The 12,739-nt window shown below is 47.5% G+C and overlaps 1 protein-coding gene across 6 annotated transcripts in view; it reads left to right on the top strand.

Annotated features, from left to right (window-relative positions):
• SEPTIN11 (septin 11) overlaps positions 1–12,739 on the top strand; it is a 57,931-nt gene that overhangs the window by 19,690 nt on the left and 25,502 nt on the right. For all 6 annotated transcript variants that reach the window (XM_072863373.1, XM_072863375.1, XM_072863372.1 and 3 more), the window contains exon 2: positions 10,698–10,812. In XM_072863373.1, the coding sequence (XP_072719474.1) occupies positions 10,698–10,812 (115 nt within the window). The remainder of the gene's footprint in view (positions 1–10,697; positions 10,813–12,739) is intronic.

Raw genomic sequence — 12,739 nt, 5'->3', positions numbered from 1 at the left:
ACTGCCTGTTGAGTCCAGAAATGTTAAGTCTCTGTAGCAGTCTATCAGTACAGGAAAACACGAGCCGGGTAAAAAGCTGAGTGTAGAGTGGCCTTCTAGTCCTATCTCCTCCTAATGATACCAGTGTTATGACTGTGCTGTGGACCTAGATTAGATGTGCTTTCCTCTGGAAGAACTCTGGCCAATTAACATGTTTGGAAAGACAAAACACAGTCTTTCAAGGCAACCACAAAAACTTGGAATTAATAAGATGGAGGGAAGGAAGTACTTCAGCTAAAATGGGGAATTGCTCCTTGAAGCTATGTGCTATTTATGAAAATTTTTGTATAGGCTTTCCCTGTTAAGGGCAGGAAAACAAAGACTTGCTGAAGGCAAGTGGGGAATATTGTTGCTGTTGTCAGTTGAGAGCTTGAAGTCTACGGACTAATGTTTCAAAGCTGTCAGCTAAATAATTCAATAAACCTTGACCTTTTCCTCTGCACGCACGTTCAGTTCAACTTAATTCCACTTGCGCTCCTGCTGAAGACAGAAAACTGCACGCTAAGGCAAATAACATTATTTGTAACCCTCTATATTATTCGATTGCTGACCTTTACTTATTAATGATGAATGACTTCTGTGGCGCCCTGGAAGAGCTTCATGTACCGTAAGGGGCTATGCACGTTCCCTTTTCCTTTTCTAAGCAGATGCGAGGGCTATGACTTAACACTCAGAAAATTAGACCATACCATGAATGCATAAAAATCTGGTTTTCCTGCTTTGCTGTGGTTGTCTGCATTACTTAGTCAGAACTGCACTCAGGTGTATGGATTGCTATGGAGAGTAAAAACAGTGGACTTGTCTAAATCTGAAATGTTTTCTCTGGCCTTTTATTTAATAATCTTAGTGTCATATATGCATGTGCATGTCGCATATGAATTTAAGAAGAGCTGGTCCGAGCCAGCGCTTGCAATTCAGTCGATACTGGATTGACGCTTCTTTGGTGGTGCTGGACCAGTAAAGTTACACACTGGAATTCCTTGGGGAATCTAGCGCTTGTTGGGATCTTAAAAGTCCTGGTAGGGATTTTCCAAGGAGTACATTTACCTGCTTCATTTAGGAACTCCAGTAACTCCAAGCCCAAGACAAGTTGCTAGTGCACTGACCACGTGAAATCACGTAACTGAATGATTATTTTCTTTTTTTTATTCGAGACCCGTTCATACTCACTGCTGCAGTACCTGGGCATTGAAGAAACCATGTATGTATGTATATCAGCGTTTGTCTTAGGATTTTGATATGAAGACAATTACTGTGATAAATCTGAACTCTTTAGTCCAGACTCAAGAGAACTAGTAAATGAATGGTCTGAAGCTATATGTCTTTATATATGCAGCTCTGCGTGCCCTGCTTGGAAATTAGGTCTGTGCAGACAACTGTAGCGTGTCCGCGTGCAGGGCAGCACCATGCCATGGTGTCCCCTGCCTGCCTCTGAGCAAGCCAGCAGGGCACAGTATTAATGCAGATCCTGGTAGTAAGTCCCAGGGCTAATTAATTATCCAGAGCACGATATGGGGCACCTTTCAGTCCTGGAGCTTGCTGAATAGGAGCTGACAAAATGTGCCCTTGATGTGCGGCTACAGTTTTTCAGGAAAGAAAACACGGGGTGAAGGAACTGCAAGCCAGCCCTGCTCAGCTGTGCCTGCACCACCTCGCAAGGAAAGCTGTTGCTTTTTATGTTCGGAGTGGCCCTTAATTTGATTCAGGTATTGGAACAGTGCTGCCTTGTTACAGTTCTATAAGCAAGCCCTGTGGGCTGCTTTCCTTTCTAAAAATCTCTGTATTTTACTCTGGTGGTGTTCACACCCCTAACTGGACTGGAGTTGGTGGAAGCCTGGGGAAGGTTGGAGGAGAACTTGGCAATGGGATCAGATGCTCTGTTCCCAGGCTTGTGTTAATTCTGCCGTCTTATGCTCAGGTTCAGTGTCCCAGAGAGCTCCCTGCAAATGGCCTCTGTGTTAGCGTAACTGGGAGTCTTGCCGAGTTCATATGTCACACTTTCCTCTGTGTCAAGTCCCATATTGCGATGTGCCTCCAGCTAAAGGCTTTTAGCAAAGTATAAATCCACTTATTTAACGGCCTGTGATGCAGCTGTTTCAGGGCTATTTTAAGTGCGTGACAGTGGAACACAGAAGGAAATGGCTGTTGTTGGTTTTTTCCTCTCTGCTGTCTTCCTGGACTATATCTGTATCTGTGGTGGTGTGGGACTGTGTAGCCAGAAGGGCTGGAAAAGGGAAAAAGAACTGGGGTGGGGGGGGAAGTATTTCTAATGTCCATATAGCGACATGCCTTCCTGCCATCTCCCAGTTAGATTCTGCCCTACTGATCTGGGTTGGTTTTAACTCTTAAGATGACACATTCTCAAGTCTAGCAAAAACTCAACCTTCTCCAATACTTGCCGGTGTAAACTGTGCTAGCGTCACAGACTGACTCGCATGCCATATTGCCCTGCAGCAGCTGGGCTGCTGGGCTGCGGTCCCCACTGAAAATATTTCCTTCAGGGCTGGTGTGAAGGATCCTCCAACTTTCTCAGCTGAGGATGGCTGGGGATGCTGAAAGGGATATATCTGCCTTTCCCCGCATGTGGCACCTCAGAAGACAAAAGACAAAACGCTGTTTTTTGAAACGGGGGGTGTGGAGCATTTCAACCTGGGTAGCCTGGCACTGAATAGTAACTCCCATTTTATTTCATCAACCTCATACAAGCGCTCGAAAAGGCAATTAGTTCCATGCCGTCCTCCTGTCAGGAGAGAGATTGGCCAGAGAAGCAAAGAGCATCTGGTTCTCATTGGGCTCTGCCTTTGGATGGTCTTCATTCTTGTTTGTCACAGTCTGTCTCCCCCCCCCCCTTCCTCCTTCCTCTCTCCTTTTTGGTTGTTTTTTTTTTTTTTTCTCTCTCTCTTCCTTCAGTGAGTTTACAAGCCTTGCTGGAATGCACATATGGTCCTTATCATCCCCAAAGTCCAGCGCGCCTTTTTTTTTTTTTTTTGTTGGTTAGCAGTTTGTGACATCAGGGCTGTTAGAGGCATTAGTCACTTTTACTCCAAATAGAAAGGTCCGTGGTTTTTGGAAACCTATGGAGGAAAATGTCTTTTATGTCAGTTCTTGGCATAAATGGAACTGTTAGTGCTCTGAGCTTGTGCTGACCTTTAGCCAAACATTTTGCCTGGAAGAAAAATGTTGGTTCCCACTCTCTACAGCCGCTTCTGAATTGTCAGATTTTGCTGACTTCCCTCTTCCCAGAAGAATGCGACTGTATCCTTTTTCTCCATCCTCCTGCTGAGTTGCTGCAGCTTGCCAATGTAAGCAATTCCCCTCGCCTCCCCGCCAGCGTGCCTTGGACGCGCGGGAACAGCGGCGGCTCTATCGGCTGCAGGGAGCGTTTCCTTGCCGCGTGGCAGGGGCTGCGGCTTGCGATGGCAAGCTGCTGGCGACCAGGATATTTGGTGCTAGATGTCAGGGAGATGGGCCTTGTGCTTCCCACCCCACACCGCATCCGTGTTGGGGGAGCGGGGAGCTGGGATTGGGGCAGGGGTGTCGCTCAAGCAGATTTTCCGCTGCCAGGCATGGCCTGTGTGGGCTGCACCTGGGCAGGGCCCGGCTTGCGATGCCTGCTCACTGTCCCCGGTGTCATCCTGCGATGTGCTTAGGGAACCAGCCTTGGAGAGAGGATGTTTCCTTCCCCATCGCTTCTGCGTGTTATTGCCTGCGCTAATGTAAGCGTGTCCAGCATCACCCAGTCTCTGAGGGTGTCCCCTCAGGGGAACCCCTTGCTTTGTCTCGCTGGCGGCCTCCTTTGGCTGGTGATTCCCGGGATAAAATCCCATGTATCTGTAGAGCAATATTCTGTGCGAGGAGGGACAGACAGCATGAGACCCACACCTACCGTTCCCCATCTGCTGCTGCTGGGTGCTTTGTTGGCCAAATTGCTTCCGGCCTTCCTCCCACAAGGTAACCTTTTCTGCTATCCCCATTCTCTGGGATAAAAAAGGAAAAACCAGCACATTCAAGGAGAGCCTTTTTGTGTTCCCTGTGACCTCCATGGTTACTGCGCGAGGGAGCCAACTGTGGCATAACAATTTGTTGGTATTTCTTGTTACTGGGAGTAGGGAGACCTGGCTCCTTGCTATTGTTTTAGACGTTGCTGGATGGCTGGAGCAGGGGACTTACTGAGTGAAGCACACTCTATTGAGAAGCTGTGTGCCCCTGAGCAGCTACAGCTTGTGCCAGCTTTTATCCAGGAAGAACAAGATAGTTTACTGAGGTCCAGCCCTTGGGGGCAATAGTTGCAGCAGGGAGTCACTCGGTGGGTCGGTGGCAGGGTGGGAGGCATTAGCCATCCAGCTTGCCTACCTCTCTGATGAATCTTCATGGCTTGCCTGACACAATAATCTACAGAATGAGAGTATGTCTTCCAAAAGGGTCTGTTCTTCCCATTGAGAGAGAAGAGGGGAAAAAAGGGGGGGTGGGAAGACCTCCCAGACTTCAGTAACTTGCAGAGAGCCAGCAGCAGAAGCATGGAGACAGGAACTCTCCCTCCTCTGCTGGTGACACTGATGGTTATCCTAGCCTGAAACAACAAAGAAGTCCTTCCGTTCTTGATAGACCGATTGATTGCCATGGGCTGTTTTCTTGTGGCATGACTGCACTAGCTATGGAAAGGAGGGGAAAGGAATTATTCTTTCTTTTTGTGTTCTCCCCATACTATTACAGTTGAGTTGCCTTGTCCCAGAATTAAGGGTTTAACCATCACTTAAGTCCGTATAAGGGAAAGGATGGGGGTTGTGGGTGCTGTTTCAAGGAACTTAAACAGTGAGCTTGGCTCTGGCGTAGGTGCTGGGGATACTTCGTGCCCTGCCGGTAAGGACCCCGGCTCTCAGGTTTAACACAGGGAGAGGGTACGATAGATCTGTCTCTTGCCAACTACTCTTTGCTTCTGTGCTCGCTGCTCTTTCCTGAGCCACCTTTTTGTCTGAGCAGACTGAAGTATCTCGGAGGTCCCTGGCTTCGGATGCAGCATCTAAGATGACTTCAAAAACGCGGGAATGTGTGCCTAATGATGGGGCAGAAATGTATAATGGGGCAAAAATGTAGCTGGCCTGAGCTGCTGACAACAATAAAAGCTTTCAGAATTTCTTAAAGGTGCCTCTTAAGTCGTGTGGCCTCAAATAACTAAACACTTGCTTCATACTTGTGGTTGAGCTCGATATTTTGCATACCAGCATTTTTCCCCCTCTTGAATTGGAGGCTCATTTTTGTTTTCTTTAACTCTTTGGAGGCCGTGTGAAACTGACCCCCAGCTGCTAGGAGCAGTGGGCTGGGGGGGGGCTGAAGGGGAATATTTTGCCAGCAGCCTTAAAGCAGAAGGGGCTCAGCCAGGAGCTTGCTCGGGTTGAGGGAACAGCCATCATTATGGTGAAGTCCTGAGTGAGGAGAGCAGACCGGGGCAATAAACGCAGGTGTCCTTGTAGACCCTCTCTCCTCAGCCTTTTGGGAGTGACACTCTTTTTTTCCTACCCAGGAGAAGAGCAACTTTGCTTTATGTCACATCAGCTACCAGACACCTTCTGAAGTGTAAGGACATGGCTCTGCTTTGTGCTGCCTCTGGAGAAGTGACACGTTTCTCATCATGGGACCCACCTTTATATCCACCTCCCATCTGCACACAGGCATTCTGTTGCTGACTCCAATGAGGAAAATAAGTTTCCCCTTACTCCTGCTAGCTCTGCCAAGCCACCGTGGCTTAGGAGGAATGAGCTGATTCTCTCCTTGCACGTGCCTTGTCAGCCAAATTGTTTTGTAAAGCTTCACTGAATTACATCCAGGCAAACCCACTGTTTGCCACAGAGCATCTGTTACAGCGCTGCTTGACCTATAAAACCTTTGCCACCAGGAGCTACGTATGAAGAAAACCAGATGCAAAGTAAACTTGACAGGGCTCTGAGATTGCAAACCCTTTCTTGTCTTTTGCAAGGCATTTTTTTCCCTTGAAATTAAGAGCACTGGGACATGGGGTCCTGGCAATTAATCTCTTTATGGTGATGGTATGTAGTAGACGCTGTGCCTCTGGAGGCCTGTCTCTGCTTTACTTACCCCTTCCCTTACCCTGCTAGAGTTAAAACCAGCAGCTGCAATAACAGCATCTGAAAGATTGTTGTTGACCCAAGAAATATCAACTGTGGGATGCCTTGTAGGTCACTCTGCAAAGAAAAGTGATCAGCATCTTTCCCAATAAACAAACATGTGTTTGTTCATATTACTCTAGTTTTGGTAGGGGTTAGCATATAGCTCTGGAGGTTCAGAATCGCTTCCTGCTCATGCGGACAGTATGTGAAGAGGGAGGGAAGATTTGCTGTATAATGTGGGGTTCAGTAAAGGAGACGTGACTGTCTCTTAAGGAAGAGTTTAAAAATAAAGACAGCTCTTGGGATGTCTTAAGCTCTCTGACAGCTGAGAACACCCAGACACCCAAGTCTAGCAGCATATCTGGTGCAAATTGACTGATCTGTATAAAAGTCTGTGGAGTTGCAGTTTTACCCACGCTGATCTTGTCCATAGCTCCTGAAGCTGCAAGCAAGGAGAGGTGCTTGGCAAACAGTTTTTTTTTTTTAACACGCTCATAAGAGGTCAGCGCTTCCAGATACAGCGACTTGTCTGTGCGTTAATAAGGCGTCTCTTAGGACTGGGTTACTGTGAGCGACAGCTGAGGAGTTGCTTTAGTCCAGGAGTGTGTTTAGGTGCAGTTTTGGGAAAGGAGAGGAGTTGTGCTGAACTCAAAGGTATGCTGGGCTCTGCTCATTTTCTGAGGGAAAATGAGGAATACCCTTGGGAAGAAGGGGGTGAGGCAGGGTGATGAGATGTCTTTCCACTTGGGGTGAAGTGCCTGGGCAGCACTGCTGCCTTCCTCTGGAAGAGCAGCCCCGTGGCAGGAGGAGTAAATCAGTGCTTGTAGCACTGCTTCCCTGGCTTTTTGGGTGCACGTGGGGGCTCTGGGCTTGTCTTTGTGGGGCAGCAGCCTTCGCCTGTGTCAGCCTTTGACCACTCTTCAGCTGGAAGCACCCAGTTCACAGTGAGATGACTCACTTGAGATCAAAACCCAGCCCACTGACCCTGCTCAGGAGCTTGTCACAGCGATTCACAGCCAGAGCAGCGTGGCCATCTGACTTAGCATCCCCTTGTTTTTAAAACACTTCTGTTTTGCCAGACTGAACGCGTGAATCACTTGCCTGTTCTGCTAATTATACACTGAGCAATCACGCTTGTTGCTCTCCAGCAGAGGCTTCCTTTCCGTGTGGATAAAACCTGACCTCAGGAGCTACTCTTGAGTTTGCAGTGATTTCAGTCCTTGCCCCTTCCCCAGGCAGCCTGAGGGCTGAAGGCTGTAGCACTGTTGAGCTAATAAAGCCAGACCTGCCCAGTCCAGTGCAATGGGGCTAATTAGTAAAATTGCCCGTTGTGGTTTTGCTGGCTGGTTTTGCTGGCTGGTATCCTTGGCAGATCTTTGCCTTGGCTAAAGGGGCCACAGAGCCTCGTGGGGGTCCCGCAGCTTCTAGCCTGCTGTTCAAACCTCTGCTGCGGGAAGACCGGAGAAAGGGGGCCAGGTTTTTCTCCTTGTGTCAGCGTCCCTGTAGCTACGGAGCAGGAGTAAGCTATCCCCTTGAAGAGGGTGAAAGCAAGAGCAGAGGCCTGGCTGCAGTGGTAAGAGGTTATGCAGTGTGTGCACTTCCCTTGAATGCTTCTTCTCAGAGGAGCAGCCTGCATCTCCCCTCAAAAAGTACCAGCTCTCGAAGTCCATCTGCATGCGCTGGAACTGGCTGTCATGTTGCACGATGCTTTCATTTGTGTGTGGAGGGAGATACTGAGAAACTCTAGTCCCTTTGGCTCTCCTGCCTTGTCCAAAGTGATACTTCTGCAGAAATGCACATATTTTCTGTATCCACTCTACTCCATGAGATGTGCTCCAGTCTGGGGAATAGTGAGGGAGGTGAGGACTTGGGTTTGCGGTTCATCTCTGCGCATGCCTTGGGCCTCTGAGCTTTTCGTGAGTGTTTTGGTGTCTCAGGCAGATATCGGACTACGCTTCTGCCTCCTGTTATGCAGCACAGCTTGTGAAAAATACTTGGCATTGAAAAGCGTAGAGATAGTTTTTGTTTTTTCCACTGTCGATGTTTGCCACTTGCAGGAAAAAAAAGAAAGGGGAGGGAACTAAACCAAAGAAGGTATGCAGCAAAAAATAACTGACACAGATGCGAGAGATGAGTCTAACTCCTGTTCCTGCTGAGTAACCCATGATGAGGCAGTAGTTGCTTTCCTAAAATATATCAGGGAAAGAGATACTGGTGCTGTGCTGAGAGATGTTCAACACCCACCGCTTTCTGTGAAGCCTGTGAGTCATGGGCACCTATTGCTTTCTGGGATCTGCGCCGACCTCCCTTCACTTAGTCATAAACCCAAGCCCACTGGCATTTTAAAAATACTAATGTTACTAATATTTCATTTAACCCATTCACATTGTGTAAGTCCCAGGGTCTCCTTCCATTGCCTGGGGCTTTTCCAGGAAAATCACTGTTTTGGGTAAATGAGGTGATGGTCCCTTTCATGTTGGTTATTTTTTACCCAGCCTGAGTGAAGGAGGTGGCATCCCTTTACTCACCATAAGCTTCTGTGGTACGATGCTGGTGAATAGCCGTCCAGTATATGGAGGGATGGAGGTGAACAGTCTGGTGTATGGGCGTTAAGCCTTCAGACAAGCCTGGTTCAGATGTTAAGAGAAGGCTGAGGTATGTAGTACGGGTGTCAAGCTGCGTGTGCCAGCGTGGCAAAAAGGAGCCCTTTGCCCCTGCTCCAACCCTCTTAGATATGGTGATGGCACAGACTTAGACATTTTTACTTTGAGATGTTGCCTTTCTCAGAGAATTTCCATATTTTTTTTTTCTTTAAGTCTGAGTGGTATTTTCATCAACACTCAGCCCAGATGTAACATATTTCTTCCTGTAATCGGTGGCTGGTTTTGAGGAGGGAAGCAGGGATGCTCAGCAATTGTGCAGAGAGCGGGAAGTCCTCCTCCACATTTGATTCTTATTTTAACAACAGCGGAGTGTCTTTTTCCATGTCTGGTCCAAAGCCCACTGATTTTGTGGAAAAGAAGCTGGTGCTTCCAGCATCTTTAAACCAGGCTGAGGCTGCCCACGGCTGTCATTTAGCTCAACAGTATGGCCGAGGTGGAGTGACTCTACTGGAAATGTTTGGGTTTGGAGAAAGGTTACTATCTTAACTCAAGGACAACAAACTTTTGGAGGAAAATGTTGTGTGAAATAACAGCAGAGCTGCTCTAGGGCTGCTGAGGACTTTTCTCTTTTTTATCTGTGCTCAGGATGTTGGCATAACTGTGACTTGCTGGGGAAGAGATAATCGGGCTGGCTTCTTTTTCCAGGCCTCTCTGTGAATTACTGTACAGCTGTTGTGGAAAAGTCCTAAATATAATCTTGGACTTGTTTCAAACCTCCCTTCTGCGAGGTCTGTGCTGCCCCGTTAGCCTCCACAAAACGGCGTTGGGGTGTTTTTGATGCTATCAGCTCAGACCCCCCAGCCAGCCTGGAGGAGGAGAGCGGGTCACGGGAGTGACTTGCACCTCTGGAGTGCCTGGCCTGGCTTTTTTCCTGCTGAAGACATGGAGGGGCAGCATGGCCGGCTTTGTAGGTCATGCAGGAAATGCCGGGAATGGTGCCCTGCTTTCTCACCTCGTGTCGGATGAGGTTATTTGTAAACCAAGGCATCTGCAGAGCAGCACGCGCGCTTTTCTCCCTTCTGGTCAAGGCCTGTAAAAGCTGGAAAGAAATTTAGCTGGCTTTAGAGGCAGTGTTGCCATGTAAGCTATGTCCTGCTGTGGCTGTGCCGAAAGGTTGCAGCAAAAGTGCAAGTGTCGCGTCTCCCTTGTACTGCTGAGAGGATAGAGCAAGTCTGAGAGCTGCTCCTTCTCTTTGGCAAACTGAGCCAATGAGACCACGAGTTTGGTGCTCTGCTTGCCTACACAGGCTTCTGTCAGGAACAGATTTTGGAGTTGCAACCAGGACTGCATCACAGCCTGTGTCACTCTTTCATGTGCTGTTTGGGAAAGTTGGCCCCACCGGGTGGTTTGGGGAAGCTCCCACACTGCTGAGGGAGTCTCGGAAAGGGAGGTTGGCTGGTTTCTGCCATAGAGCTGTACACTGGACACGGAGGAGGCAGACTCAGCTGCTTCTCAATTAAACAGGAATTGGTTTGCTTGCACCTATGACTGTGTTTCACTGTCTCTCTTCCAGGTGTCTTCCTAAATAATCTTGGGGTTACCCTAGGGATATGTGATGCCGAGGCCTCAGAAACCATGTTTGGGTGTTGCAAATTGGTACGGAATCATGGGTTATTAGTTGCACGCATGGAGAAACAGTCTGGTGGTGTTTCCATGCCTTGGGGTTGGGGACGTTTTAGCTCCTGAGCCCCACAGCAGAGAGCTGGATAGAAATAAAAGGAGAGCACTTTGGGAGGCAAAGCTAAGACAGAAAGATCCTGTGTCCCGAACCTCTTGTGTTGTTACACAGTTCTGACAGGACTCGGCACAGCCTTCTTCCCTGACAGGGGTGTGGCAACTCTGTTAAATACCTTTCTTCTTGGTCTTACAGAGCGATGACCTTAGGAACCTGTCCCTCTCTGGCCATGTGGGCTTCGACAGCCTCCCTGATCAGCTGGTCAACAAGTCAACGTCGCAGGGCTTCTGTTTCAACATCCTCTGCGTGGGTAAGTCATCCTGTGCCGCTGGGCGGTCAGCTCACGCCAAGGGGTGCACGTGTATCCACAAATTAGCACCTTCTCCTTCCTGCGAAGGGTAAGATCTGAGCCGGTGGGGACCATAGTTGCAGCGAAGTGACAGTTTCTTCCCAGAGCTGCTCCAGGGTAAACCCTAGTATCCCTCTTTTCCTTTTTCCTACCTTGTCCTCTGAGTCAAAACATGGAAATTTCTGGGTATTAAATATCTACCCCTTTGGTGGTCCTGTGGTTCTGCTTTCCCCAAGGGCTGCCCATAAGGAAACTGAGCTAACTTGGGAACTAAACATATTTTTAAAAGAATGTTAACTTAAATCTGCCTTTCTCTGGAGGCTGTTTCTCAATAAATTACATTCCTTCCCTTCCAGGCTTCGCCTGCCTGTCTCATTATATTCTTAGTTTCTCCAGTCGGAAACGAGGCCATTTTTAGTCTCCAAATGATGTACTTGAGAACAAACTCTGTCACCTGTTCTCTGCTGTATTTAATCTGGGTGCTGCAAGTTGGTTTTATAGCCGGAGTTACTGTTTTACTTCTCCCAAGTTGTTCAGAGGGTGAAATACAGGGAGGCAACTCCTTCTCTTGGCTATAGAGAGATACCTGCTGTCTTGGCACTCTATGGATACTATGCAATTGGAAATCCATTGCTCAGCCCTAGGGAGCTGTGTGCCAAAACAGCTTTGACCTATTGGTGGGCGTCCTCAAGATGGCCCTAGAATGTGGTTCTGTAAATTGACAAAAATGGTGGGGTTTACTCTTAGTTTGGCAGAGCAGTCTACAAACATCATCTTTCCATTCATTGTTCAGTTAAGCCTATAAGAAGGGAATATTGTCCCTTCTAATTAGTTACATTAATTAGCTGAAAAAACCCACAACCCTCTGACTGTGATTTTTTTTTTTTTTTTCTACAGCAAGTTGAGAATTTCTGTCTGCAGTGCAGGGTGAGCCATCTGAAAAGAAATCTGGCAAACAAACTAGACTCCTCTCTTAGCTTTGCATGTTGAAGAAAGAGATAAGAGAATAGTTGTACTTCTGCACACCCAAGCTACCAACCCTCACGTGACTCTCCTAGCAGCATGAAACCATTTAAAATTCAGCAGGGAACATCCCGATTAGCAGGCAGCTCTTTGATCAGAATGGCATAAATTAGTTGCCTTTTTCTCTTGCAGTAAATATTCCTCTCCTAGCGTGACTTGATATGTCTCCATTAACATAGCAATTTGGTCCAAGTCTTTTCTCTTGTAAAATGTGCTGATCAACCATTTTTTGCCTCACATTAAAATTTCACACAGATTGCTGCAGTTGTCCAAGGAATAGACATCTCCCCCTTTAAAAAAAACAACAACAACAAAAATCCAAACAAAAACCCCACAAACTTTTGAAATTGTGTTTTGAGAAAGGACGCTATTAACTTTGGCATTGCAGTGTGAGGCTTTTAATTGTGGTATGCACGGATAAAATGGTGCAAAGCCCATCTAGCACAGCATGCAGCAGTGCTGCCTTCACATCAGGAGCTCACTAAAATATGTAGCTTCAGAGATTAACAGTCTGTGCCATCAGTTTAGGACTGATCTTTTCATGCTGGTTGCGCTCTATGTGGGCCTGGATTTTGACTATAATGTCACGTATACTTTCTGTCTTTTCCCTCTTTCATTCTTTTTTAAAAGCGTGCTTTATGTCCTGCAGCTTCCCAGGGTAGAAATGCTGTGACAAACATATCTGTCTCTGCTTAATTATTTTACTGGGCTGTAGGTAATCGCTTACCTTCCTGAGGCTAGCAAGAAGATGGTCAAAGTCAAAGCCAGGAAAATGAACTGTTGAGTATCACAGAGCAGCAGGCAGTTGCTGAGTAGTGGTATTTGTTTCTGTGGACACAAATACGATATGGTTCTCTGAGGTCTT

This window comes from Ciconia boyciana, chromosome 5 (genome assembly GCF_034638445.1).
Source record: "Ciconia boyciana chromosome 5, ASM3463844v1, whole genome shotgun sequence".
In the NCBI taxonomy this organism is placed as follows: domain Eukaryota; kingdom Metazoa; phylum Chordata; class Aves; order Ciconiiformes; family Ciconiidae; genus Ciconia; species Ciconia boyciana.
The sequence above is the reverse complement of the archived record's forward strand: the minus strand, read 5'-3'. Positions and strand labels throughout refer to the sequence as shown.